The sequence below is a fragment of the Lutjanus erythropterus genome, chromosome 3, assembly GCF_056507025.1.
Source record: "Lutjanus erythropterus isolate fLutEry1 chromosome 3, fLutEry1.hap2, whole genome shotgun sequence".
Lineage (NCBI taxonomy): Eukaryota > Metazoa > Chordata > Actinopteri > Lutjaniformes > Lutjanidae > Lutjanus > Lutjanus erythropterus.
In genome coordinates, this window is record NC_139319.1 from 26113505 (window position 1) to 26138127 (window position 24623).

The 24623-nt window shown below is 39.3% G+C and overlaps 1 protein-coding gene across 1 annotated transcript in view; it reads right to left on the reverse strand.

Annotated features, from left to right (window-relative positions):
* Positions 1-21914, reverse strand: part of grb2a (growth factor receptor-bound protein 2a) — a 43221-nt gene extending 21307 nt beyond the window's left edge. Inside the window, 2 exon segments of the mRNA XM_084714474.1 lie at positions 21257-21341; positions 21898-21914. Coding sequence (XP_084570600.1) covers positions 21257-21341; positions 21898-21914 — 102 coding nt within the window.
* Positions 21915-24623: the final 2709 nt, after the last annotated feature.

A 24623-nucleotide genomic window follows, 5' to 3' on the forward strand; every position in this document is an offset into this window, starting at 1 on the left:
TTTTCTTTCCTTCATTTGGAGCGACTTTTGGATATTGTTTGGTAGCTGCCAACCAGATCCTTACATTTTAGTAAAGAGTGGTTTATTGGTTCTCTGTGACTGGCTTTGTTTACAACTCTTATGTTATCATCCTGCTGTCTGTTCAAATTTTCATGTCAATACATTTAATGGTTGGTGGACTGACCGACAGCCATTACCATCCTTACAGAAACACCACTGGTATGGCAAAAATTAGTACAAAAACACTCTTCATTTATGACAAACAGCTAAATATAACAGCAGATGTTAACTTTTAACACATTTTGCTTGTTTTCTTCTGTAATTCTCACAATATGAATTAGACCAAGTACTCAAAAAGACCCACAATCAATAAAATAAATTGAAATCAGAAGCCTGGCTGTATACACACTCCCAGACAAACAATGGTGTTAACAGTGAAAAGGACTGCAGTGCAGTGGCGTAGATGACGTAGGGTTGGTGGGTTTTGAAAACCCATGGACCCTCTTGTGGTCAAACTTTTTTTTATTTATTTTTTTAATGTAATGCTGCCGCGGTTGACCCTTGCAGCGGCAGGTAGCACGGAGTGTAACGTCGGACTAGGTCACTGCATTTTGTTGCATATAAGGGGGGATACGAGCGGCCCCTCCCAATTTGAACTGATTCATGCGTCTATTGAATGTGATTGGCTCAGCCGCTCAGACGGTGACCGTTATTTTTCTGGAAAAAAAGAAAGAAAAAAGCAAGCAAGGTAGAGGAGATTTGCAAAGATGCTGAAAAGAAAGAAGCCACCAGAAAAAGAGATGTGAGGTGCAGATAAGCGTAGGGCAAAAAAGAAAAAAAAAGTTAAGTGAAGATGCGGCCAAATGCACGAAACTGACAGATCTCTTCAGCAGCCAGGCCAGTGAAGACACGGGTCCGAGCAGCAGCACGGCCACAGCAGGTAAACAAGCACTGTCTGCTGTAAAATGGCGCTATCATGATCTCAGACTTGAGACTAGGGTTGTCACAAAAACCAACAGTATTGGTAATCTGAACGTGACCGAACCTGGATCCGCCCCAGCTGTTTGGTGTGGCCACAGCCACAGGTGAAGCCCATAAACATGACGCGCCATGTGTCTTTCTCTGGTCAGTTGTCATGGGAACAAGATGCTCTGACGGTGGTGCGCATTTAGACCATAATACATCCATGGTTTGGAGCAGAGACAAAACAAATGTGTGTGAATATATAAAACGGAGCTGAAGAATGAAACAATAAGTTTACACCAATGTCAGGCCCCTTTGACCTAAAAACCCATGTGGAATACAGCCCAGTTACACCACTGCTGCAGTGCATGGGCAATCGGTCATACTGAGAAAATTAGGCAAATCACCAACAAAAATAATCTCAGCAGCAGTTACAACAACTTTTATAGTAAAAGATGCTGTTTTTAAAAGGGAGGTGAATAAATGCACAAGTGAAACACCGTTATTCTTTTGTATAGAGTATATATATAGAGAGAGTCCAAATGGAACAGATTTTTACAGATCACACAAAAACCTCACCTCCACCTAAATATGGGTTATTAATGCCCTCCCACACTTTAGGTCTCTCTTTTACCTGAAAAAAACGGGGAAAAGATGGAGAAAGTGGAGGATGGGTAGAATATGAAGTGAATAAGACTAATAAAAAGAGGTAGGGATTTGTTACTGCTATATCTGTGCCATTAGGGATTGGTTTAAAACCACTGAATATAAAAAAAGGTTAAAGATGACTTCAGGCATAAATTACTGACTGGGCAGAAAAGACAGCTTTTAGATGTTTTAGATGTGGTATAGACGAGGGCTTGTTTCTGCATTGTACCTGGTCATATACAAAGCTCAGTATATTTTGTCATGAGTCATGACAAAACTTGTAAGATTTGCCTTACTGTTGGATCCACAATTTTGTCTACTGGGGAGATTTACAACCATTAGTGGACCTTTAAGGGATTTCCAAAAGAGGTTCTTGGAAATAGCTTTGTGCATTACCAGGAAGTGTATAGCGGTGACATGGAAATCTGATTCCCATCTTCCCATAACCAGATGATTTTGGGAAATGAACAGCTGCATCCCACTTGAAAAGACCACGTATGCTCTAAGAAATTAAAATTTTGCAGCCCTACTTGACCTATATTGATACTTTAACAACACATTATAAAAAGGATACACCACTAGTCCTCTGATTAAGCCAGGATTATTTATATTGCCTCTTATTTTAGAGGTATTGAGTATCTTTTTTTAATAGTAGTTTTGTAGATAAATTTCAAATTCTGGTATTGTGACAGCCTTCTGCTCATTCATACTTTCAGTTAGAAAATCTATTCAAACTTTCTTTGATTAATCTTTTTTACATCATTTATACTTTTTACACAATTGCAGTTTTAACTTTCATTGAATATTAAGCCCTTTTCAGAATTAGTGTGTGAGTAGAACGTTTGGAGTTGGGTGACATCTTCTTTAGCGTGGAGAGAGGCTGTAAACACTGTGAGCCTCCATGTGACAGGAGTGCCAAGCAACTGTTGCATAAGCTCCAGCGTAAACTGAAAACAAATTTCAGAAGGAAGGCAGAAACAGAGACGTGTCCTGCTCTAATTTACTGATTCACAAATTTTTCAGTATACAAGGGTGACCAGGCGTCCTGTTTTGTGCCCTTATCCCATGTCCCACATATTGAGGGAGAGGACATGATCATTTGTGAGCTATGAGATGATGCTCACTCTCAAGAGGAAACGCCAACAACTACAACATCTTTGGGATGGAGACCAGTGCTATCCTCCAACAGTTTCCAGACCAGAAGACAGCAGCAAACACACATGATTTTTACAACTTTTACAAGGCTTCACTCAACTACGTTGAAAACAACAACTAGACAGTATCTACTAAAAGAATGTTTCAAGCTTGGCACTGAAGAGCAAGTTCACATTTTTCCATGTCTGTGATGCCATAAAGGTCCTCAGATAAGAGCGAAACTTGACATGAATGAACTGAATGAAGAGTGTTGTGTGACTGTCATGACAGTTGGGGATTGTGGAGACACTTACAGTACCAGTCATCAGTTTTGACACATCTTCTCATTCAATGCTTTTTCTTTATCTTTATATTTTTCTACATTGCAGATTAATACTGGAGACATCAAAACTATGAAATATAGAATTATATGGAGTTAAGCAGTAAGCAAAAAATATGAAAACAAGGCCAAATATGTTTTATATTTTAGATTCTTATAAAAAAAAAAGTCTTGCACACTGCCTTTTGCACTTGCAATCAAAGATTTTAAATATTATTAAATCTCTGAATGCAAAGGCACAAGATTGTGCAATAGTCTTTTTGCTTTTTACCCGACCCACAATCTTCACCTACTCTCCTTTCAACCTGTAGTATGCAAGTATGCAACAGTTTTTTGCAAGAGGAACATCTAAGGTAAGTTGAAAATTGTTTCTAATATAGACTGTTGTGGGCCTGTGGTGTTGTGCTAGACTTTAATACACGGCCCTTGATATTCTTGTATTTCTGCCAGGTGCTCTCCACGGTGCTGGAGGTGTTCAGAGCCTGTGCGGGGCCTGCCTGAAGTTGAGATTTATTTCAGTTTAGTTTTAAAATTAAATTTTTACAGATTAGTTTTTGTTCTGGTTTTGTATTAATCTGGTTTTATTTTGTCTAATATTTGTTGTGCCTAATTTTCAATGAAATGCAATAGTTAGATTTGCGTTAGGCAGATGAATTGAAAGACTTGAATTAAGTGAATAATGCCTGCTGCTACTTGGGATAACTATATTGGCTCCTAATTAAAATGTAGGCCTATTCATTCATTAAAGACATAAGCTGTAATTTGCATAGTCTATTGTGTGTGTGTGTGTGTGTGTCTGATTTTTTTTTTTTTTTTTTTTTTTGTGTGTGTGTCTGGTCAACCTACACACACATCTGCTCTTTCTGGGCAATAAGAGTTGAGGTCTTTCAGCTGGAATGAGAGATGCCCTCAGCTAAAACCTCTAAGAAATTAACTCGCCAGGAGTCACAAAACCGTTACCGTCACCATGGCAACCTTTGGAACACACAGCTGATTGAGACGAGCTAATTAGATGCAGTTTGACGCTCGCATGCAGAACTTCTCACATTCATTCTCACACTTTTTAAAGTCCTATCTGCTTATTCATACTTAAATCCTATTCAGAAATAAACCCTCTCTCCATCTCTTAATACTCCTTCAGCTGCTTCTCCATACAAATTAAAAGCAGCAGTGCAGTTAAGCATCAGCTTTTCAACAAATCTTAAAGTATTCCACATCTTTCATTCGTTACTGATATTATTCACCTTTTAAAGCTCGAAAAAGAACACTTTCTCAGTCCCCCTTGGGAGAAATTTGATTTTTTTTTCACTCCCTTAGGGCTAGTAGTTCCACGTCAGCTTTTCAACAGTACTCACATCACTATTTCTTCATAAATTGCTTCTCTATTTATTTTTTTTAACATTTCTATCCCAATGCCTCAAAGAGGCCAAAACAAACAAACAAACAAACAAAATCTATTAATGCATGCTCAACTGCTGCAGTACATTGTGTGTGTAGCATTGTATGTCTTTTTTTTACCTGGTTTTACTGTGGGTAGTGTTTTGCGTCATGAATGATCCTCTCAGGGGCAGCTTGAGACTCCTCACTATTGTTGTCTTACAATGTGGTTGACAGTGCTGGAAATGTTTTGCTCAGGGCCGCATTCTGTGTTAACTGAATGTTACAACAAGTCCAGAGAAAGTAATTAGAGATTGTTTGGCAGGAGTTTATTTGTACCGTATGTCAGTCCAGGGATCCACTTGGAATCAGTCAGTGCTCATTAAAAATGACTCAATTCGTGGTACTTAAATTCATGGCTTAGAAAAAGTTTTTTTTAAAATAGGTGAGGCATGTAATGAACGTCATGAATATAAATGAATGCAATAAACATGTAATGACTCACTGCTCCTGGTAAAATTATCATCAGCATTGAGTGGAGGTTCTCAAACTTTTTCTGGCATCTGGCATGACTCCCTTCAGAAAGCCAAAAAGCTTAACACACACCAGCATTTTGTTCACTGATCATAACTGGGGAAACAACTAATAAAATAATCCAAGTTGATTAAAAATAAATAAAGGTCAGCATGGTAGCATAAGAAAACTTGTTTATTTTTCCTACATAGATCATATTTGTTCAACTAAGTTTCACTAGGTAGCACATCTGCGTCCCACAGTTTGAGAACAACACCACAGACTAATGCAGTACTGTAGATTTTACAATTGCAGGTCCAACTGTGAAAATACAATGAATAACAGACATGAGGTAAAATGAGACCATCCCCCCTCCAAGAAGAACCACAGAATCAGTCATTTCAGCATGTCATGTTCAAGTGAAAATTCTCTCTATCAGAAAACACTTCTGTGTCCCTCCAGGGGACGTGGAAAAATTACATATTTTGTCTCTAATGCAGGAAGTTTGTTTCAGAATGGCGACTATTTGATTCTTGCCATCAATCACATGAAAAATCGGTCATCAGTATCAGGTTGTTTTGATCCTCTCTTGTCTTTTCTTAAAGTTATGTTGAGTAAAGAACACATTTTTGTTTGTGTCCTTATTACAGTTCATTTGCCTGAGTCCAGACCTTTAAATCTGCCAAATCCATTCAGTTGACCTATACTGTGGCCTGGCACTTTGACAAGTAACAGTGGTTTTCTCATGTAAAAGAAAAAAGAAAGAAAAGACCAGTCAGTGCCACAGGGTGGGATTAAGGCTGTTGTCCAGTTGTTGTCAAAGGTTGTCAAACTGTGTCCCAGAATCAAAGAGGAGTAATAACAAAACAGCCTCGATAGTGTCTAGCTTGTCTATAGTGGTCAGTCATTCAGTCAACTAAAGAAGAGAAGAGTGCAGATGAGCTTGGGTTGCAACATAATAGTTAATGAAAAGTTGTGTGTTATGTTTGTAGCCACAGAAAAAGAAAAAGGTCCTGTTTTTAATAACATGTTTATGTCACAGCAGAGCTAGCAGTTAGCTAAATAGCAGATACAAGCTAACTTCTTGTCAGCCTGTGACCACAAAAAAAACACAATCAATCTGTAATGGGTGTTTCCAAGGACCCAGAAGCAGCACACTGAAAATCTGGGACAGTTGCTAAAGACCTTTATATTAAAACAGGAAAAGCAGGAACTTGAGCGGCCACAGAAACACAGGGAACCGTTCTTTCTTCAGGCTTGGAGCCCACCCAAAGTCTCTGCGTTTCGGGCTCGGGGATTGGGTTGAGCCGAACCGAGGGGGAGGACGTGAACCCTCTGACCCGTACAGAACCAGTCCAGAACCAGAAGGCCAGGCTGAAGAAGCAGCAGAACCGACGAGGGATGAGCAGATGATAAGTTAGGACCAGAAGATGATGACAGACGGACACACCAAGCAGCCACAGGGACAGGCAGGCAGAAATCTCAGTCAGGGACAGAAGGCTGTGGTGAAAATCAAGGAACCAGGAAAGGCAGGAGAGTCAGAGGTGGGCAGGGTAGGCAATAGGGAAACAATCCAGGAATTAGGGCTGGAGAGCCTTGCAGAGAATTACTGAAGAACAGTCTGGCAAGGAGTGAAAGTGCTGGAGAGGCTTTATACTGGGCTGACTGGGGATGAGCTGCAGCTGTGCTTGCAGGTGAGTGGAGTTGGGCTGATAAGGTGGGAGCGGCTGGCAGGTAGAGTGGAGCAGAGGCAGGGAGAGTGGAAAACTACAGAGGCAAAGGGACAGGAGGGAAACTGGGAGAATGGGGAACAGGTCAAGGGAAACTGGGCCTGCTGAACTGATCAATCAATCTGATAACTGATCACAATCAAATGATCATGTTTGTTTCTCTGCCTGCAGCTCCCAGAGAGGCGCGCCACTGAGCGAGCTAATTCCACAGCTCAGAGCCATATTTGGGAGACCTCTGGTTTTAGGCTATTTTAATTGTCTTAAGCTTGACTTGTAGCCACTAACTTGTTAACATTAGCTTTTCACAGTGTGGACAAACTCTGCTGTGAGTACATGAAGACACTGCAGCAAGATTACAGGAACTTCTTTTCTACTGATACTTCAATCTACACACTTTATGGCTGACTAAAATAATTTAACTGCCCCTCACACACTCATGCTCTAACAAAACCAAAGACTGTGGGGACAAAAACAAAGTCTGTTGGCATGGCAACGCACCCATGTCAACTTAAAAAATGATGCTGGACTTTGGCAATTGGTTAAGGAAAATCAAATCCCCCCTTCTCCTGGGAAATTGGTCAGATTGGAGGCAATGTCAGACTGAATATGGAAATTAAATGTATCAAGTTGACTGAATTCAGTCTGATATCTAGCAATTCATTGATGATTATTTGGTCAAATTCAAGAAGGAGCGAAAACTATCTTGCATTGGTAGTGTTATTCATATGTATAAACACTACTGATAGTTTGTTTTCTTCTTCTGCTTCTTAACCAGTCATTCACCATTTACACCAGTAAACAACCCCACCCTTGTGTTCACTGTACCTGACTACATGAAGATTTTGCACTCCGAGGTGTCCCACTAAGAGAAAATACTGAACTTGACTGAGAGAACATCAGTCAGCTTTGCATCATGAGGGATTATTCAGCCCCAGCTCCTCTTTCTGATCCGCTTAATTTTTCCAGATCAGAACACTTGGTTCGATATCATAAACATAACCTTTCCTGTTTGCATTTCAACAAGCCCTGGGTGCTTATAAAGTATGGATGCACCAATCCAATTATAAAGCGTACTGAGTACTGACTGGATTCACCACTTCATATTTAATAATGTTTCTAAGAGAGTGTTGTTAGCAAGACTGTATGAAATTAAAAGTACTATATTTACAATGTGAATAATTTTTTTTTTTAAAAAAAAGGTGTTGGATTGGTACTTTGTCCTGACATAAACTCTGAGCTTTGGTATCAGGAGAAAAAAGTGTGATCAAAGCATTTTTATTAAACAGCACTGACTTCCTCTGTGTCCTGTATATTTTGGGAGCTTGCTTAAGCTGTCTAGTGCTCAAGGTAGAGAGGAAGGTCGAGCATTTGTATAATCAAATCTCATCTGAATCAAAACCATCCACCTACACATTATCTTAATTATTCAGCACACTCTGATAGCAAAGGTTAGTCTGCATTACACTTGGGCTGACAGTTTTGTCTGGAGTAGATGCAAATGTCTAGCCGACACATTTAACATAAACACTAGTTTGAGTAGTGAGAACCATTTTGATTTAGTAATATAACATTAAATAATTAATATAGAAAAACAGCACAGAATGAGAATAAAAATAAAATTCAAAGAAATCTCAAAACTTGTTTGATCCTGAAACGGGCTGTTCACTCTGAAAATCATGTTTGAAAATTGAACCAGTGAATATAAAGCAGCATGGAACAACAATGACCTTCTGTGTTGTCCTTAACTCATTAAGTTTTAACTCAGCAAATATAGCAGAGCTCAGAGGAGAGCTGTCCTTCACACAAAATCCATTTACTTACTCACTTAACAGAACAATGTTGTGTGCAATGTTGTGAGATCCAAATGAGAAAAGGCAATTCAATTTGTGACGGTAGAGTACTCTGTTAAAATGTTGACACAGTGGGAGTGTGTGGGTCTGGGTGTTTGACAGCTGAGTGTATATAAGGGTTTAGAATATTATGATGGCCACTTCCATGTTGTATTATGTCTTGTTGCAGCAATTTTAGGGTTATTCCACTGGATGCCTTAGGGTTATCTAGTTTCATACAACATCAGTATCATCACTCTAGTTTTGTGTTTAGCCCGCTGTCTGAAAGACAGTAAGTATACGCTATTGATGTCCAAGCATTTTAAGGTCTGATGAGGATATGAAGATGAGGCAGATCAGCATGATGATGATGATTATCATCCATTGAGAAAGGGTTTTTACTCGCATGTTTTCTCCATCTTTCCATAATTTTAAACCCAAAGAATTGCGTACTTTGCTAATTTAAGGCATTGTTTGTGACAGATAAAAGATGTTATTAAGATTGAAAGAATAATGACCACAGAGACAGCAGGGCATAAATAGTAAACTGAGAGAGAAAAATCCTTCCAGTTGTTTTTCATCCCAAACAATGGATTTGCTGATGTGGAAGGCTGATAAGTGTTTTAACGCAGAGGACATAAACAAACAGAATAATAGTGTTTCACCAGTTTCTCAGACTTTGGTAGTCGGCAGTGGGTCTGTTTAACTAACAGGTGCACATAGAAAAGGATGCTTTTTCAAAACATGAATCACAGAAAAAAAAATACCGTCTGTACTAGATTGTTAGCTTGGTGCAATTTCTGTGTCCTCCCGAGTGTTTTCTGCTACAAAAGACAAAAACAAACAGCCCTGAGCTGTAGTGCACATGCTGTGACACATCATGACATGCCGCCTTCTCTTTGGCTGTTCAACATGTTCAGAAAACCAGTTAGCTGATTTTACCAGCGCTTTCAGAGTAACCCTGTATATCCCTAAAATGCTTCCCCATTACCCTCAACTCTCACTTTCCAGGCCTTCCTCCCTACCAAGACATTAAACCATATATCAGACTAAACACCCGCTTCTCTTCCTGCTCTGTCACCGCCATTTTGCTATATGCATCATTCCTCAAGGTCGGTCTTTTCTCTCCTATTTACTGTCCCCATCTGCTGCTGTCCATCTCTCCATGACTGTCATTTTGGATGATTTCTGTAAAATCGAGCCACCACCTCAGTGAAATGTCCTCGCCTCCCAGAATGGTATTTTCTTTTACAAGATGACCACATCACCCAGTCAAAAGACATCAAACCCTGTACTGACGCAGCACCCTCAACCTGTTTTAGTAGTTTTCACAGTGAAATATCGCCACCAGAATCATCCTTTTCTCCACCCTCTACAAGCCATACCCTGTTATCATTGCTGCCCTTCTTTGGGGGCACGAGCAGTCCACAGAATCATTCTCATTAATTCAGCTGCTGCCAATGACTTAAACAAAGAAATTCAGATCCTTCAAATTCAAACTCTGTTCATCATCTAACCCCAATCCGTCCTTTTTCTGCCTCAATCTTCAACTGGATCCTCAGCTCTTCCACCCACCGCCTCACAAGACATGATACTTAACACCCGGCTCCTAAAACCCTCTGGACATACAGCATAGTGTGTCTAATTCTTCCACACCTTGCTCAACTTACAATTTTCCTCTGTCAACATGCTATCTGTAACCAGTTTCACCGCTTATGCTCATTCTCTTCTCAAATCAAGCATTAACCATCAAAATTACCTCAGTAGTACCAACTTCTTTATCAAACTAATCACCAGAGCTCCAGTTCCTTCCATTTCTCACTTGCATATCCACACCTCAATCAAGACTCAGACTTATCATACTTACATCATGACGTCACCTCAGTGTAATTCTAAGAGCCCATTCTCAGAGTCCTGTAAACCTTTTGGGAGATGAAGCATCAAAGTTCATCAAGACATGTCCCCACCGTGAGTCTTGTCCTTCAGGTTCCTAGCAGCTCGATCACAAACCTCCACTCAACCTTTTCATTCCTCCCCTCAACCCCTTCATCCCTCTCCTAGACCCCTTCATCCTTTCCCTCCACCCCTTCATCCCTCTCCTAGACCCCTTCATCCTTTCCCTCCACCCCTTCATCCCTCAACACCTTCATCCCTACTCTCAACCCCTTCATCCTTTCCCTCCACCCCTTCATCCCTCAACACCTTCATCCCTACTCTCAACCCCTTCATCCCTCTCTTCGACCCCTTCATCCACCTCCTCGACCCTTTCATCCATCTCCTCAAGTCCTTCATCTCTTGGCCCTTTCATCCCTCCCCTTGACCCCTTCATCCTACCCTTCAACCCCAAATCAGTCCTGTGCACGTGACCATCCTTCTCAAATCCTGTCACCAATCCAATAAACTACCTTTTATACTGAACATATGGTGTGGTCCTTGTTGGTGAAACCATGTTTTTTGGTGCAGTCCATGGAATCTCAAACAGGTGTTGCATTGTTCTGATGGGGTATCTCAAAGATTTTATATTTTCATGTTCTTATGGACTGTTTTTGTTTTTGTTTTTTTTTTATTTCAGAAGGGTATATATCTGTTTTTGCAAATATACTCAAATGCTGTTGTTTGCCTGGAGAGGACCATCTGAGATTTTACTGCAATTTTTTCACTGTCCCTGACCTGAGTTTGAGTGTTTGCAAAGAGGCATTTGATATTACAGAAAACATGTCCATTTCCAGACCGTCAAACACGAATGTTCTCCTGACTATAAATCTGACTAGTGAGGAGACCAAGCCTGCTGCACTAAAAACACTTTTTTTTTTTTTTTTAAATTGAGATTGGAATCTGTGTTACAGGCTTATGATTCTACACAACTAGCCTACAATTATGTGTTGCCCAAGAAAAACCCTTTCATTCCTCTTTTGACATGCATCAAAGATTCGAATACAACACATTTACATTTTTATAGAAATTATACACAATTTCACAAAATTAGGTTGCATGAACACAGGCCATCAGAGTACCAACAATCACAACCTGAAGTCTCTAACTTCCACAGAAAAGGACTCTGCATGGTCCTTGCATCTTCAAGTGCAACATTGCTGACACTTTGTCTAAACTGCTCACAGTCCCTTCTCATCTCTGTCTTTGCTGATTCACTCCTTTCTTTGAGTGTAGTAAACAGCTCTGCTGTCAAGCTCCCAAAAGAAGTCTTATTGAAGGTCTTTGACCAATAACACCAGCAGAGTTCAAAGTCATAACACAGATGATACATCTGAGGCAGTTTTCACACATGAAAACTGAACATGAATAAATTTTACCTTTCACACTTGTAGCACACCAGACATTTTCGCATGAGACATGTTCTCACATGTTGCAAATACTTTGTATAGTTTAGGTGAATGGTAGCATCTGCAGAGTGTGCAAGAGGAGGAGGACTCATCTGTAATTATGATCATGTTTTTAAATTGATATCAATAAAAACCAAGTCTCAAGGCTTCTACACATGATCAGTGGTGACTCTAGTCTGCCCGCCCGGCAGCAAAAAGCGCTCCATGGTGCACTGGGATTTTATAACCATGACTATGAGCAAGACGTTACACTTATCATTTCTGTTTTCACATCACAGATGACGAAATTGACATTAAAATGTGATTTGAAGAATATGACTAATGTAGGCTGATATGAATTGGCAGATAGGAAAACAAAACTATCACCAAATGAGGGCAAAGCAATACAGGCACGCAGAAAAGAGTACAAAGTAGCTGCACACCACACAGCATTATCAACACACCAACACTGAGCAGTTGTATTCACACATGTGGCTCACCCGCAGGACTAAGGGGCTGGAATCTGGTTAAATCTGGGGCTAATGATACACACTTTTGTGTTCACGAATGCAGCTCCTCTGGGTAAAGTTTAGACAAGCTCAGAGTTTCAGTGTGAGTGTTTTGTGTGTTCTTATGCTGGCACTGCAGTCAAGCATTGTCTAGTTTTGATTAGACTAATTTCTAGGGATGCACCAATACCACTTTTTTCAGACCAAGTACAAGAACAAATGGGTACTTGCTGATACAGAGCACTCATATGAGTACTTAATAATGCCATTACAGTTCTTACAATAACCTTAAAAAATGTGTTTTTATCACATGTTCCTCACTTTCTAAATGTAACAATTCATTGTTGCTGTTTCCTGCTGGTAGTGTAGCAATAGTTACTATACACATTACATGTCTGGGTTATTTGTAGTAAGTTACCAATTCTGTGTTCCTTATTAAGCTGTCCAGTTTACTGTGTACATGGTACATTTCAGTATAATAATTACACAACATTATTATGGACTTAAAGAATTAAGTTTACTGTTACAAATGGTGTTACATGTTATAATTATTTTATTTTCAGTTACAGCATTTTCACTAGTATTTGAATTTCACATTACATATGTTGTTTTTAAGTTTCTTCTTCATGTCCCTCTTGTCTAAGAGCTAATTAGTTCCTACCTGCCATTGTTTAGGGGGGACAGGTATGAGTGCGGTGCCATGTGTGCAACAGTTTTGTTTATCCTGCTGTGAACCCTAAAGAGAGAAGCTGGGTGTACTTTGCTGTCAGGCCGTTTTGGTGAAGATTAAATACACAAAGAGAAGTTGTAGCAGCCAAGAAAAGAGGGTTACAGACTGGTGGCAGCAGCATTTTTTCTTTGTCTTCGGATTAAATAGTCGAGGTATTCAACTAGTTTACACCTGCAGGGATCTACTGGACAGCGGCTGGCTGCGGTCTACAGGTGCGCTCCATGAAGTTGTTTCAGTTTTACATGGACTTGCATGGAATTTTATGGAGAGTTTCCAAAGTCACTGCAGTCATTAGTGGATGATGACAATAACGGCGATAATGATAATGATAATGATAATGATAATGATAATGATAATGATAATGATGATGCAACCAAAAAAAAGGGTAAGCATCAGCAAACACCTTGAAATCTGCGTCATGTTGGTTCTTTAAAAGTTTGCTTGTGTCTAACGGCTAATTTTTGTGATGTGGTATCGGGTGTGGGGTATCGGAGTAGTTTTATGAGTATGATTATTAGTATATGAGGACAGTACCGGACCGATACACACTGCTGGCATCAGTATCGGTGCATCCCTACTCATTTCAAGTTTAATAGTGCTATTGATTTTGGTATAAGGGGAAGAAGGATAAAGTCCATTTGTCGTTTGACAGAGTTGTCTTTTTTAAGATGTCTCTGAGTTTGACTCATGGTTCCCAAACTCATTCTGGCAAGCCCCCCTTCAGAAGCTGAAAAAAGTTAAGTCTGATGGAAGTCTAATGTGGTTGTTTGTCACCTTTTTTGCTCCTGCCTGAGGGAGCAGTGTGGCTGACAGAGAGGGGGATTAAATCGATTACTATGTCTGTGACTGAATGCATGCCTGAAATTGATTGGGTGTATTTTCTCCCCCACTTCATGAAGCAAGCTTTGTGCCGGAGCACTGAAAATCCACAGCTTTAAGGGCTGCAGCGACAAGGGTTAACGTCATGCTACTAACAGTGGAGAATAGGTATAAGACCCATTCTGAATCTCTGTATAGTCAAAAATCTTGACATCCTGCCTGCATGTATTTTTGTAATGGCCAGTTCTCCTTTATACAAGGTAGCAATTTGCCTGTTCAGTCAAGGCTAAGCAGGTAAAAGTCTCATGGAAAGTAATAATGGATGCAATAATGGTGTAAAAGGTGTGTCAAGAAGACATGCATGAGAATGAGCTGTCAGAATGGCAGGTCATTCAACTGCACAGAAAAAAATCATGTCACAGCCCTAATTGGGTGTGATTATGCTCTGACATTTATTTTAAAAATTCCGCAATTAATTCCAAGAATCAGTCATAAAAATAACGTCAGTATTTCCACTCAAACGGGCGCAACAAAACCTCTCTGCTCCTCTTTCATTTGTCTCAGAGTCTGAGCCGACTCAACAACTGGGAAATAAAGCTGCTAAAGCTGGCAAAGTAAAACAGTGGAAATATTCTAAATATTGCGGACACTTAAACTACAATAAATTTTATTTTCAGGTATTCCTTTTTTAGATGTCTAAAATACATGTTGCTGCTGCTTCTGTCCACAGCAGTACATTGCATAGCTTCTTACTCTGATGAGGCAGATGTCAATTAAAACGTGGTCTGCGACGTCTACTCGGGGTGGGCGATATGACCTAAAATTTATATCACAGTATTTTTTGTTTTTTGCAGTGATGACATTATAGTACAGTATTACAAATATAATATGGATGATATATACAGAATGACTAGAATGATTTTGAAAACACCAAATGACTTGCTTTAAAGAATTTTGTCAGTTTATAGGATGAAGAATCGTAAACTATCTCTTCCACAAGGCTGTTCAGTCAGACAGTGACAGATCACAGCCAGTAAAACTTGGCAGCTGCAGTCAATTTCAAACTGCTGCACAGGCTGTGTTCATTCTAAATTCATTAACATAAATGTCATACGTCTGCCTCAACAACTATTAAAACCAACAAATAACACACTAAATGTCAGGCTGGGAACCCACACTTCTTGTTGTTGCGTTTAGTGTTGTTTAGTGTTTTGACTGTTCTACTCTCTCCATGCTGAGGTTTTACCTTAAGGTGTGCTTCTGTTCAGGGGTAGAAAATTTCTCATTTTCGTGAAGAATATTGATCTCTACTGCATAGCCCTTTACCTGCATGCAACAGTAAAATATGTTAACTTTAATACACTAAAAAATTATCACGGTAATTACAGTATAGCAAAATCTGTGTCGTGGACGAGCGTGGAACTAATGACGGTGACGTCACTGGTATCCTTTCCACCCCTAACATCTATACAATCTTGACAAAAGGTAAAGATTATCTTTATGTAGCTAGGTTTTCTAATAAACATAAACTTTCATTTTAACTCCAATTTTTGTGAACACTCAGCTTTAACATCATATATGCATTTTCATTCTTTCAAGCTGAAGTTACAGAGACTATAACACAAACCTGACTTCCTAGATAGTAAATATTATTCTCACTAGTACATGAAGCCACACATCACTGCACAAATCAATGCAGACCCATGCTTTTTTAATGCAATGCTATTTTATTTCTGGCAATATGCTTCCACTTGATCATGAGGGTTAAGTTGTCACCTACACTGGTTGACTCAAATACTGCATTGGCATCAAATATATCAATTTGTTGCCATCAGTGAAAATCTATTCTGTGTTGTGATCTGAGGTGCCAGAGGCATTGCTTTTAGTGCATATTTTGCTTCTATGTATGGTTTATTTGGAACAAAAGCACCAGAACTAACCTTGAGGACAAAATGAATCTGGTTGGTATTGCCAATGAGGTACTGTCAACGTGAACTGGGCTATTGTTCAGTATTTTAAACTATTTTGTCAATCGCTTCTGACAGCAAATGGAGACACACATCGTCTCATAGCAGAGTTAGTGTCTCTTCTCTAGTTCAATTATGTGAATATTGATCACAATCACAGGACAATAAAGAAACACAAGAACACAAGCCCTCTTAAACTACTCAGAAAGCAAAGACAGATGTCACAACATCCTCAAAGAAAGGTCAGAACAAGAGATTAAGTGCAGCATATTCCTGTGGTGTAATAAGATCAGTACATGCAGGTGAGACTAAGCTTTTGGAATCAAAGAAAGCTAACACCTCAGTATAAAATGAGACAGAGACTTAGGGAGTGTTTACATATTCACTGAAATACAGAGTTAAGAAGAATATTTTGTGTTTGTAACTTCAGATCAATTTCAGAACCCTGTCATGTACTGAATGACTGCAACAACTATTAAGCAGTGAGCAGACCACATAGGATAATGCATGTCAAGTTGACAGACTCATTCACTCATTTGCTATGGAGAGTGGGAGATTCAGTCGTGCGATGCATGATGGATATACAGCCTTACCTGTATTTGAATAAACACAGCTTGACCCCAACTTTATGTAAATGAGTCTGTCCAGCACAACACACCAGGCTCACGAAACTCACAACAAACTATCAAACTACGCAGTGCTGATCAAATCAATAATTCAAGATTCTGGCACTGCATTGTTTTCAGAGATATATTTTAGTGTCCTGTTGAGCTCATTGGGTAGATTCATTTTGTAGATTCAAGATGGTAACACGTCAGCCTCTCTAGCTCCTCGTTATTATGCTTAATCTATATCCTGGACCTGAGTACCTCATTTCATTTTGTCAGGTATAACATGTTCTGGAATGACGATAAAGCATCTGTATCTTTAATAGGAGAAAGTTTACAACCAGACTGACATTTTTTCCTTCTTAAAAGAGGAAAAGCCAAAACCAAGCACCACCAGACCATTTAGTGCAACATGTTACCAGAGTCTGGCAGGCAGTTAGGCAGGAAGTCACTGAACTCCAACTCTAACTATCATAACATCATGATTTAAAGGCTTTCTGTTTTTGAGGTAGTGTATCCTCTCAGAGCTGCTCAGTTGTTGCCTTTTGACCCTTTTGAACCCATACCTACTGTAGAGTGTGTGTTTTCAGAGCAGTGAGCTTTGGTTTTCAGAATAACGGGCTTTGCTTTACATTGACAGATAACTGACAGTTATAAACAGCTGATCAACTTACAGTGTAGGACTTGCTGTACCTTGTCAGTATTACAGTATAATGTTGTATGACTCAAACATGCTATTTGGACTGCAGTGCTAGTTTCTGAACACCAAGGTCCACTTTGAGGAAGACTAATTCTCACATACAGAAGTTTCAGAAACCAGACTTTACAACCAAGTTCAGTGTCTTGTGAATGTACAAAGAAGTATTGATTTAGCAGCACAATTTATATCATGTTACCTACACTGCACTGTAAAATCTAACTATCACTGCTGTTCATGTGCAATTGAAGTGGAAAAAGGCCTTCAGACCTCAGGCCTTCTTCAGACTGACATGCTCATCTTGATGAATAAAAGAGAAAGGCACATGGAGCCAGAGTGTGCAATGCTTTTTTCTACTTTCAAATCTACTTTCAGTGATCAGCACCTCACCAACACGCTTGAAAGGTGAGAAAATACACTCGTTTGAGATGAACTGCGCCTCGCCTGGAAAGTAGATGAGATCAGGCGGCCGCAGCAGGAAGTGGAGACGAAAATCTACAGTCAAGTTGGACAGTTTTCAACAGAGTCAAGAGAGAATAGAGGAAGAGACCACCTGTAGGTTACCTGTAGTCTGCAGACCACGATCATAGCTGAAGAAATAAAGTGCGTTCTTGATCACTGATTGAGGTTAAAATAGAAGAGATCCTCCTTCTGATACATGTAACATCTGTTCTTTTATCTGCCTTGTAAAACCAAGTCATATATAAGTCATATATATAATCTTTATTATTATCAGACAAAATATCTGCTTGTTGACAGATTAAAACTTCATTGCACAACAGAAGACTAATATATCCAGTGTTAAATATTACAATTACACAGAAAATTAGTAATTAATATAATATGTGGTGTTTGTTGTCAACATTAAGCACTCTGCTTAATATTGTAGTACCCTCCTCCATGTTGAGTATGTTGAGTGTATAAATAAGGCCATATAAATAATAAACATTTGATATAATGTATGTTTTTTTACATTAGTAATTCATTTTACATTATTTTGCATAATAAATTAATTTGAGCAACAAAAAATCTGAGGAGCCACTTGGGAGCCGAAAGAGCCGGCTCTTTTTAGGGAGCCGAGCCAAAAGAACCAGCTCGCTAAAAAGAGCCGGAATTCCCATCACTGCTAACCATAACCTACAGGGCACTAGCCCACAACACATCAACACCAGATTATTTTCCATTTCCTCAGAGCGTGAATAAATAATTAACACCACTTTGAAAATAAGAGAGAAGAATGAACAATGATACATTTAAATTGTGACAAATTTATATTGAATTTGGGAACAGGCATAAACTAATTTAATGATGTGCAGTGCAGAAAAAAAAACATAAACTTGTTCATCTATTTAGTCTAGAAAGGAGACATTGTGCCTGTTGGCAGACATATTTGCATAGTGAAAGCAAGGCTATTAGGCAAATACAGATGGTGTCATTATTCTATAGCCATTAAACAGCAGGTTTAGTGTAAATGAATATTTAATGCCACACTTTCAACCAAAAGTAAACTGAACTGTCACACACTCCTCTTACTGCCACCAACCAGGAACTTTGAGTGTCTGCTGCGAAGTGAAAGAACTTAACTAGTTTGGATGTTTTGGATGAAGAATTTTCTCAGCTGACATTAATACAGCAGCCACAATTCACTAAATACCAGATGGAGTGACAGACTGAAATGTGTTGTTTTGCCCACTGTGGGTGTCACAGGTAGCCAAAGTCAATTAGCTGAAATAAGCTTGGCTGCCTGCATGCATGCTTGTAAATCTGTGTGTTTCCTCATTATGTATTTCAACACCAGCCATCCTACAGGCAACTTAACTGAGAGAAAAGCAGATAGCTAATGCATTGTTTTGGAATATTTGTCCTGAGCTGGACCAGTTTTGATGTCTGCAACAAAGCTGCAAAATACAATTTTCTGCTGAATATTCTGACTGGGAAATGAACTGTGATAAAAATTCTACATGCTATTATTGTTTTTACTTACTTAAATTCTTAATATGTAATAAATAAATAAATAAATAAATATACTTTTTTAGGGATCTCCACAAATTGAAATTTCACACTGTGACAAATTATTGTTAAATTTAACATGCCAGTCATTTAGATTGTGGCAGAATGGTTCACTCAGACACCCAAGAAGAGCTCAGGAGACGCTGATGATTTACTCAGGAGAATTTAATGAAGCTAAATAAAGGAGAATTTAATAACAGCAATACTAGTGAAACATTGTGACTGCTGAGCATATTCTGAAAGTTACTTCCAGGGGAGAGACATTAATGAGGACCTGAAAAAGGCTTACTTTCTACCATTAAAGGTTATAAATTAACCAAGGTAAATGTGTGTACAAATTCTATTGGACATGTGTTTAAACAAGGAACTATGCTCACCTTTCCTACACAAAATCATATTGTCTATTAGCCATGGTGACTATCCATGCTCTCTTTTAGGACAAGGCAGACAGTCTGTCCACTAGATAGGTTATGACCCTGGTTGCCTACCTCAGCGGAACTGTCTTATCAATCCAGCTGCTGGCTGCTGGCTGCTTGGAATGCAGAAGGTAGACATTCAGTTAATTTATTGCTACAGAGACTGCTCTTGAGCCTCTAGCCTTGCCTGCTCAGATTAGTGATCCCTGGCTGGGCTGGGCTCTGTACCTGTGGATGGGAATATCGTATCACCTTAACCTGAGTGTAAGGAAGGCAAACTCCTTCACAGATGATAACAATAACCAAACAAGACTATATGAAGATTTAAAAGAAGAAAAAAACAAAAAAAAAAAACAAAAACAAAACAGAAAATTGAATCAGTGAGAGATCACTCAGGCCTGCAGGCAAGAGTAACTATGTACAAAAGGGTTAAAAACTACTCACTAAGGCACACTTTTGAAGGAGGATGTTTGTTTCAAACAGCACAAAGGACAACTGCTGTGTTAACCTTGATTCTACACAAGCACGGCAGCCTGACAGCACAGTTGGTACAAAGTTCACCCCATGTACTGAGACTATGAGTCCTCTACAGCGGCCATTGATTTGACTCCTGCCTATGGCTCTTTTGCTGAATGCCAACCACCCCCACCCCCCATGCTCCCATATATTGGGCACAAAAGCCCAAAATAATAAGTTGTTTGTTTGTTTTTTTGTTTTTTTAAGTACACAAGCATAAAATAGGTTGTCTGAAACCTCAAGCAATAGCAACAACAGAGGCCATTACTGGCATTATATTTATTTCCCCTGAAGGCACAAAATGACAACAACTGTTTGTAATTTCAGATATCTGCTTTATCTTGCCGTTTTGCGTTCACTCTCAGCTGTATAGGGATAATGTACTGTACTGCACTTCCTGATTGATTAATTTTGGGGAATAAAATGTGTTTAACACTGAAATAGGAGACCTTTGTTAGGTGATATTCTTTAATAAATCAAACGTACTGATACTGCAGAGATGAAGAATACATGCATAAACAGCCTCAGCAAGATGTTAGACGAAGAAGCTGTCTGCAAACAGCTCGCCTCCAAGACAAGTGTGCCAAATCAAACCAAGTGAAGCCAGCACAAGGTCTAGAATTTTGTGCTGCACCCCTGCTCACACACCCAGTATTTGGTATTTTAGCCAAAATGTGCTTAAAACAGGAGAATATGAGAGATTTCCTGTCCCATTTTAATGACAAAAAAAGTTCTGCAGACATGATTAAGAGCATCACAGAAAAAAAGAGAAGCCTGTTCTCATTTTGAACCATGGATTACTGGCTGAATTGCACAAATCAGAGAGATGGGTTACATTGTACAGCTGTTGCATATGTATTCAGCAAAGCCTTCTGTATCTGTAATACAGCAGAATTACCAGATAAATTTTCAACTAGAAAATGTATCACACCATAAAAAATGTTTAAGCGAAGTAGCACAAGCAGAAAAAAACTGGTCTTATATGCCATAGTTTTGTTGTAGAAAACAAAAGAAGAGCAAGAGTAGATTTAATATAAATGCTACAAACTACACTGGAAAACAAACTTAATTTAACTAAAACTAAAAAAAAATGTAGATAAGCCAACTCATAAGCAAATTCAATGACTTACCTTTAATATTGTTCCACGCTTGAAACTTATTTCATCTTCTGCTGTGGCTTTAAAGTCGTTATCAGCTACAGCCTGATACTCTGAACTGAGAAAACAGGAGAGGACGGCGCTTTTGAAGTTGGGATGAGTTATTCCTGCATAAACAGCAGGCTGTGAGTCCTCACTTCACACACTGAGCTCCTGTCGACGATAAACTTCCCCAATAATACAGATAAAAGAAGCCTAGAAGGCTGGTCTTAGAGTTGTGTAACTTTGTGTACTTCCACACTGCAGTTGAATTCACTGCTTGCTGCCACTGGAACGACTGGAGCTCGCTGTCTCTCCAAACGGGACGGCTACTGTACGGAACATGCTGTCTCGCCCACAACATTTGAAAAAAAGCATTTGACATTAACTTCCCACTCTGTGTGAGATATAATGCAGCCTTAGTGATAATAGCTCAGCAGTTATGAAATAAAATGTCATTATTACAGGAGTTGCATCACAGAAATCCTTAACCTTTGTTATCAAAGGAAGGCCTGATACCTTTTTAAAAAATATACGGGGAATGCATGAACATTTTGTGAGACCTTGATGAATTTGTATGAAAGAAATAACTGGATAATGTAAAGCTTGTTTTGTGTATGAGCTTTGTAACTCACTGAGACATGACAACCATCTTACTTATTTAAAGGGATTATTCACTATATTTGAAGTGGGTTTATTTGAGTTACTTAGGCAGTGTCATTGCATTACCTTCAGTAGATGGTGGTCACTGCGTAGAAGGGGTGAAAAGTCCCAGTACAGGAACTCAGCATTGTACTCTTGCAGATGGGGTCAGGAGAAAAAAAAAATCAACATCTCTAAAAGTGTACTCTACATTGCCAAAAGACAACTTTTCATTTTGGTACTAAATTTTCTCAACTGTAGTCCTTCCATATATTCCTATGCTTATAGGTGCTTCTGCTGCACTTTGCAGATCAGCTGTTTGACTCGTGAGTGATTATGACAGCCGCAACAAAATGCAGTTCACTGTCGACACAGGAGCATACCTTTATGAACAGGAGCAGAAAACAACAACAACAAAACATCTGGAGTGGAGGCTAAAGAGCACAAGCTATGTCCACAGACCTGGAGAGCTACTCCTGTCTGAGGGTAACGCAGTCTGAGGATCTTTGTAAATCAGAGGATGCTCACATCTCACATACAGTCTGCATCAACCACTTGAGTGTTATGTAAAAAGACGAACTAATGCTCTGACAATGCATAAGTATCTCATATTACCCCACATCAAAAATACTGAACTGTTATTATGATTGTTTAATAATAATTTTAATTTACTAATTTGTCCCTGTTCCGCCTCACCCTAACAGAAACAAGAGGAGTCAGTCAAAAAAGTACTTATCCAAAGCAAAATATAAGGACTTCTTCACTTCTGATATCAAAGATACTGAGGAATCAACACAGTGTCAGTCAGGTTCTCCTCTGAGCACTTAGATTTCTGGCTGTTGAACCACACTCAGTGAGCCACAAATAAAACCGCAAGAAACCTAAGAACAGAGAAGTAAATCACTGACCTGCCTGAAGAAAGGAACATCCAGCTGTGCCGTGCCAACGGTGGCCCATTATTCTGAAACCCCAATAGACAGAAAAACGTCCGTGAGGATAAAAATCCATTTGACTGACAGGACGTTACCTCCCACCCCCGACCCACCCCACACACAGCCTAAAAAAAAAACATTCCTCGCTGTAAAGGCATGTGGCTCAGAAAATAGACACTCACACCTTAATCCTAAACCAAAAAGATTGCCTATTAAGGGCAAAACCCAGAAGATTCAGCACCATGGACAGGTTCACCAGTCCATGAACTAACGCCTGCAGGGGGAGGAGGTATAGACATTTGTTTTCAGGATTAAGGGCTGTCAGACGAATTGGCTTTCAGTCCAATGGGGCATTTTTCAAACTTTTGGGGTTTCAGAATAATGGGGACAAAAGGCAACTCCCATCCATCAAGCTTGGGACTGACATTTGTCAGAGCACTCTTGTCAGGTTGCCCACTTTACTCCAATATGATGCTGCAGATGTTGCTCAGTGTCTGCTGGATGTGGAAACAGGAACATTTTTGCTAACAAATAAGCCATAACAACTTCAGTAGTAGTTCAGAGTAGTGGTAAACAGTTGTCATGCTATTACTTAAAGTTATTACAAGACACTTTAATATTTTCTTTATTTTTGTACACAAAAGTGGGAGTGTTCCCTCTGCCCAAAATCTCCTTCTTCCTCCTTCTTCCTGTAATTTGGCTGGGAAAATTATAACACCTACTATAACACAGGCTCACATATAGACACACACACACACACACACACACACACACACACACACACACACACACACACACACACACACACAGAGAGAGATACAGTATATATGTATACCCAAATATATATACATATATACACATTTACATATTTATATTTATATTTATATATGTATATATACATACACACACATTGGATTTATCCACTTTATCCACCTCTGCAAACCATGCATGGCAATTTCACTTCAGGTGGGTGGGATCACATGAGGACAAATGTGCCTGGAAAGCTCTTTTTTCTCTCAAAAAGTACATATATATTTGATTTGGCCTTCACAAAAGTACCTGAAAACCAAACAAGCATGGAAACCTCAGCTGACGTCCTTCATTCAAAGGTAATTCATCTTTCGTTCAGCAGATATAGCATTAGGGATAATAGTGTGCAGAGTATCTGTAATTATTCCACTGTCCTGAGTCTTTCCATTGTTACAAGTCTATCCTCCATCCCACATGACACAAATGCAACAACAGCTCACCTCCCATCTTATTCACAAAGCATTATCACAGGCCACTCAAGCCACCGGTCTTCTATTATCACTAGTGCTTATCAAGTGTTTCAGAACAATTATACCATTTTTGCTGTTGTCATGTCATCGTCAAAAAGATGACAATATGTGGAAAGTTATGATTCCACTGCCAATGAGCAGAGATGGGAAGTAGCAAAGTAAAAATAGTTTGTTATTTGTACTTTGTTAAAGGTTGAATATGCAGGATTTGTCAGTCACTGTTCAGAAACACACCAGAAAGGTAGCTGATTGTTGAGTCACATTTCCAGAACATTTTGGGTTAATGAAATGACGCAAGAACAGCAAAATGACAAGAAAATAAGAGGATACGGCCAGAGGGTGGGGTCTCTGCAAATGCAGGAGCCGCCACACACTTCTGATGAGTTGTGGGTGATGACTGAGAATGAGAATTGTATGAGTTCATGTATTGTTGTTTTTGGGAAAATTCTGCATAGTTTGCTTTAAGTATTTGCACCCCCTTACTTAAAGGTAAACTACAAATACTTT